Source organism: Gordionus sp. m RMFG-2023, chromosome 3 (genome assembly GCF_954871325.1).
Source record: "Gordionus sp. m RMFG-2023 chromosome 3, tfGorSpeb1-WG-v2, whole genome shotgun sequence".
Taxonomy (NCBI): domain Eukaryota; kingdom Metazoa; phylum Nematomorpha; class Gordioida; order Chordodea; family Parachordodidae; genus Gordionus; species Gordionus sp. m RMFG-2023.
In genome coordinates, this window is record NC_088777.1 from 48,789,384 (window position 1) to 48,795,831 (window position 6,448).

Sequence of the window (6,448 nt, forward strand, 5' to 3'; positions counted from 1 at the left end):
CTAAGCAGTCGGCTGCTAGCTATATAGGTTAGACTAAAAGTCTAAAAAAAAGAAACAAAACAAAACAAAACCCAAACACTCAGAACAAACTAAAATAGGATGTCCTAGTTTAAAAGTTGTTTAAAACCTACGCTAAACAAAAAAAAATATAGTAGAACCAGGACAAAGGTCTTAAGGCTTTTTAAATTTATGGGATTCAATTGCTGAATTTTTTGATTCAATTATGCTGTTGGGGGGTGTTGAGACTCTTTAAGATTAGGTTTGAGCCCCCAATAGCACCCCCGCTCCTAGTGACGTCACTTTTCCTGAGAGTCATAAATGACTCTTTAAAAAGGTAATAAAAATTAAATCACGTGAGATGCAAGATTATTTTTATATTTTATCTTGTTTAAAAAAATAAATATAATTCAGTTCCTGTTTTATGTGTGATTAAGTGTCCCGTCAAGCCATGGATATAGGGATCTAGAAAGACGGCTATCCAGGAAAGATGAAATTCTATTCTAAGGATGGATCCTTGCAGTCTGCAAAGGTATAGACCCGGCCCGGACAAATTTTGCCGGTTTAAATATTTTTTACTAAGGTTGCCCCAATCCGGATATTTATTTTGTTTTTAAATATAAGGCCTTAAAATCAAAATATATGGTGTTGAACACCAAAATTAACAACTATTTGTTAATCTTAGAGAATCATATAAAAATATATATATATAAAAGAATTTTGCCCAGTCCATTAAAAAAACTTCAGAGCCTGACCGGGCAATGCATAGGGTAAATTTGGAAACAGCCAGATTTCCATAAATGTTTGACAGCCCCCACCCCACCCTAATTTGCAAATCTTTTAGATCCGTTTTATGCAATAATAGGGATACGCTAATATAACTTAAATTAGATATTTAAAACAATTTTAATTATAATGATATTATGACATAATATCCTGAGGATTTTGCGATAACTGGGGATGCAGGGTTATTGCTCTCATTTTCTCCTATATATGTCTTATAATGCGCACAAATTGAGTGTTTCAAATGCTGCGTTGCAAGCGCAAATAATGCATTTCAAATGGCCTAGTGTAAATGGGTAAAATTATCGTTTGGCGTTAGCAACCATTTTAAAAACGCAAATAGGTTTGCTTAATATATTTTTTTTATTCTTCACTTTGTAATATTATATAAAATGTAATATAAATAACTTACTTAAATCCTAAAAAGGAATATTAAGAAAATTAAAAAAATAAGAAGGCAGACGATAATACGATAATATAATTTCAAAGACAAATCCTTTTTTTTTAGAACTTATTTAAAATTTTGAATCTACGATATTAATAAAAATGCAACCTCAATTTGCAGCAAAATGTAAACTCTCCATTTGTGTACACTATTAGGAGTTCTTTATAGAAGTATAATTTTTGACCTAAATTAGTCAATAAATATTCCCTCCTTTTCTCAATTATTATCATTTTTTTCTGGATGAACCGGTCTTTCAAAAAATTATAAAATAGAAAGCCTAAAAAAATATTTTACAAATAAAAAATTCCTAATTATAATTTTTTCTTACCCTTATACATTAAAAAGAAATTTTAGCTATTAGTTAACTGCCCCAAAAAAAAGTTTGAAAAAATAAAAACACAAATTTGGATATATTCTCGAGGAAAATAAAATATAATAATAATATGATTTAATTTTTAATACGGCCTCATTTTAACTCGTTTCCCCCCTTTCATTTTTAGAATTTCTAAATAGTTATTTTAAATATAACGCGACTCTTTAGACTTAAAAAGAAAATTATACATCGCATACCTTATGTCAAAATCAAATCGATAAAAATGGATTTTTTTAAAAAATTCCAAAAATGGTGTTCTATCATCTTTTCTGACTAGAATGTTCATTTCAAAATTAAAGTGAGAGGAGATAGTTCTAAGAATTATATTTAAAATTAGTTTATAAGAATAAAAAGTGTTTTCTTTTTCTTTCCCTTTATTTCTTTCTTTTCTTTTCTTTTCTTTCTTTCTTTCTTTCTTTCTTTCTTTCTTTCTTTCTTTCTTTCTTTCTTTCTTTCTTTCTTTCTTTCTTTCTTTCTTTCTTTCTTTCTTTCTTTCTTTCTTTCTTTCCTTTCTTTCCTTTCTTTCTTAATTTAACCAAGAGTATAGTGTTGTTAAACGACTCGATATTATAAAAGAACGTCTAACTCAATATTAGCCAGAAAAAAAATTGTCCTAAGGTTTTGATAATAAATGTCTAAAGCATTGTGCTCTCTTTGAGCAAAAACCTAAATGACATATAATATACCTAGACCGACGATTCATTCATTAAAATGCATTTTTAAGTGTCGTTAAAAGCAAATCAGCTGGACCCGCCATTTTGGTAATCTTTATAAAAATTATTTACATGTTAAAAACTACTATATATTTTCTAATTTTTTGAAATTAAAACAACAAATATATATTATCCTAATTTTATGATCCAGATTGATGTTATTTGAAAATATGTCATTTTAAAAGATTTTTCAAATTTTAATAATGATTACTATAACCAAGATGGTGTCCCCAGCTGATTTTCATTGATGTACACTTTGAATGAATGAATCGTCAGTCTAGGTATATTATAAGTCATTGAAAAACCTATAGGCTTGAGTAATATTATTCTGGATAAAATATTGAATTAGCCGTCTTTATAGAGATTGACTCAAATCGAGCCCGTTTTACATTACAAGAATTGAATAATATCATTCCATTCACTTCTATTATTACTCAGTTATCAAGGATGATTTTTTTTTTCGGTATTAGCATAATTTTATAGAAGAAAATGAAAGCAAAATAAAACAAAACCCTGGGTTGTTAAAAATCTCTTAATAAGGTCGATTTTTTGAAACGTTCCTATTACGATTTTAGACAAAATAGTATTATGTAGGCCAGGAAATTTTGCTCAATAGGTGAAAGAAAGGTTTGGACTTCTATTGGTCAAATCTCGAGGCTTACATAATATTATTTTGGTTAAAATCTTGTTCGGGCCGTAAAAACACTAGTTGTTGCATTATAATAAATATGCTGAACTTTATTTAGACTTTTTGCTTGAGAAAATAGAATATATAATTGTTCTCATTTATTTTTTCTCAACTCAATATTAAATTAATTAATTTTTATGAAAGTATTGTATTATTGGACTATTTTAGATTTTACTTTTAATATTAAATTTAGCATTAGGTTGAATTTTTTTCAAATAAGATTATAAATTAACTCTATTAAATGATGCTTTTATTTTTATTTTTATTTTTATAAATTTAATTTTAATATTTAGGTAACAACTTAGCGCAAATGAATATTTGGGTTTAATTTTTCTTAAATTAAGGATTACGTAATATTAAATTTTATGGAAGGAGAATTTTGTTTATCAATTTTCTACTAATTCGGGTTATAATTTATAAAAATAGCATTAAAAGGCCTAAATTTAGAGGAATAATTAATTCTTGAATTAATAATTGTTCCCAAAAAGTAACCATTATTATAATATCTAGAAAAAAAAATTTAGAATTAAAAACTATTTTAGTAAATGCAAATGAATAATTGTTTTATCCTAAACTTAACAAATTTTTTCTTAAAATGACAATCTACAGTGTTGTGATGAATTAATGAAACATATTGACGATTTAATTTAAAACACATGCATATATAATTATAATCTTTACAAGAAATAATATAATTATATATGCATGTGTTTAAAATAAATCAGCAATATGTTTCATTAAATCATCACAACACTGTAGAATTCAAATTAACTTCGATGAGAATTAAAATTTAACATATAATTTTGAATCAAATACACTTAATATATTTATATAAAATAGGATTTACACTAAATCATAAATATCATTATTTTTAATTACAATTTAAAGTTGAGCAATAATCAAAGTAAACGTCTACAATGCCCGGCACGTGTAAGGCCCGAAAAAAATTATTTGGACCGTGATGGGCAAAAAAAAATATATTGGGGCTAGATTATTGATGAATTCTGGATATTCGATAGAAGTGACAATCCATGAAGTGTTAGTGTTTACTTTAAACAATCCCCTCAATATTATAAATATTAGTTTATTTTGGTGTTTAACTACAAAAAAACCGGGAGGGCCTGGTACAAACTTGATCGGGTAGGTAATTTTTATCCGGGACCGAATATTTTTTCCATCCTCTAAAATCAAAGTAAGTACCGTACTCAAAAAATTAAAAATATTTATAATTTTATTTATCAATAGTGGTATGTGTCATCTGTCAACGTTTTTATTTTTATTTAAAAAATTTATAATTATAAACTTTGACAAAAACAAATGTTTAAATAAAATAACAACAAAACCACACAATATACAGTGTTGTGTGATGATTTAATGAAACATATTGACGATTAAATTCAAACCCATTCATATAAAATGTTAATATATTTGCAAAAAAATATAGACATATTATTGAAATTTCTTTTATTATTTCTTTTGTTGTGCATTTGTAAAGATTATAATTACAGTGTTGTGATGATTTAATGAAACATATTGACGATTTAATTTAAACACATGCATATAAAATTATATTATTTCTTTTGTTGAATATTTGTAAAGATTATAATTATATATGCATGTGTTTAAATGAGTTATATATGAAAATAATAAAATGTGTATAATAATATTTCTATTTTCCACATCACAAAACTAGTAATGTTTATGATAAATAAAAAAACACATATTGTAAATTATTTTAATCTTCGTGTAGATAAAATTGTTTAACTTGAAAGAATCATTATAAAATAAAATCAAAAATTATATGTTTTTCTTTTTCATTCATTTTTAAAAATATTATATTTCATATTTAAAAAAAAAACCGTTGTGAATTCACAAGTAATATAAACAAAATTTCAATTTGTATAAGTAAAAAAAAAAATTTTATGTCTAACCCTACTAGTAGCACCAATATTAAAAATGATGTAAGTAATGATTCTTCATCCAATTCTGACTCGATAAGCAAAAAGCCTAAAACGTACAAACTTTATAATAAAGATACGATCGAGATTGTCAAAAAAATGTTGTCGGTACCGGAAATGCAACAAATGAAGATAAAAGATATCAGCAAAGTTAGCGGCATGTCCGTCGCGTCGGTGTATAACATAAGGCGCGCTACGTTTCCGGATTTTTACGGAGGACCCTTGAAAGATTACCCAATCCTAAAACGGGGAAGAAAAAAAAAGGACCTATCAAATATCGAATCAAAAATATTGGGCCTATTGAAAGACGATAACACGCTCACCATAAACGAGATTATGCAAAATATGCCCGACGGATGCCCGATAAAAGGGAGTACGATCAGTAAATACATCAAAAAATTCGGATGGTCGAAAAAGATGGCCTATAAGGAACTCGATAATAGAATAAACGATCCGGAGGTTATGACTACGCGGAAAACGTATTGCTCGAAGATGCTGAATACGGCCATGGAGAAGTTGTTTTTCTTCGACGAAACTAGCATTTATATAAAGGACACGCCCGTTTACGCGTGGGCACCTTTCGGGGTTATACCATCCATAGTCATTCCGCGTTACAGTGATAAATGTGTGAGTTTTTTATGTACTATAGGTATAAAGGGTTTGGTCAATTATCGCATCTTAGAGGGGTCCTACAAGGCGGCCATTTTGATGGATTACATGACAGATCTGGTAAATATTCTCCCGAGCGATGCTATAATCATGATGGACAATGCTCCCATTCACACGAGTGATCTTATGGACGGTTTTAAAGGTAGGATCGAATATATTCCACCTCATTCGCCGCAATTGAACCCCATCAAAAGCTTCTTCGACGTTATTAAAACTAAATTCGAGGCTATTCACCCGCGACCCGCAACAAGGGCCGATATCATATCCAATATTTCTATCATTATGACTCAATACGATAAACATAGTTTTTCAGATTTTTATACTGATATGCGCAAATTTTTGGAAATCGATGTTTGATTTATACAGAATAAAATATAATTATTTTGAAATTCTTCAATTTTGTAATTTTAATATTTAAATCTAAATATATGTCGTATGGGGATTCGGAATTCTTGGGGATTCGGAATCTCTTGATATTAAATCCTTTACCGAGGGCGATTTAAAAAATTTTAAAATCCGATTTGAACCGGAAATGTATTCTAGGATGTGTAGAGTATCCAAACTCTAAATTTCAAACAATTTCAGCCATAGACATTTTAGTATTTTTTTTAATTTATATGAAAAATCCATATAAAAATTAATACAAATTAGAAGAAGTTCTAAAGACAATAAAGTTTATTATAAATTTTTAGGCTGTAATATAATTTTTGTGAATCTGTATTAACAAAGATTCTTCTGACTGCAATGTATTAACACCATGTAGATTTCTTAACTGTAAAACCATGCCTAAATATGCTTCCGCCAAATTCATTTTCGAAATCT

The 6,448-nt window shown here is 27.8% G+C and overlaps 1 protein-coding gene across 1 annotated transcript; it reads left to right on the forward strand.

Annotated features, from left to right (window-relative positions):
* Positions 1-517: 517 nt before the first annotated feature.
* On the forward strand, positions 518-5,984 carry LOC135926231 (uncharacterized). Its single transcript, XM_065462025.1, has 2 exons — positions 518-529; positions 5,034-5,984. The coding sequence occupies exon 2, from the start codon at positions 5,057-5,059 to the stop codon at positions 5,981-5,983; it is 927 nt and encodes a 308-aa protein (XP_065318097.1). The 5' UTR covers positions 518-529; positions 5,034-5,056; the 3' UTR covers position 5,984.
* The last annotated feature ends 464 nt before the right edge of the window (positions 5,985-6,448 follow it).

What these genes read in the sequence shown, in the direction of transcription:
- LOC135926231 (XM_065462025.1), top strand. Translation starts at nt 5,057, where the DNA reads ATGTTGTCGGTACCGGAAATGCAACAAATGAAGATAAAAGATATCAGC.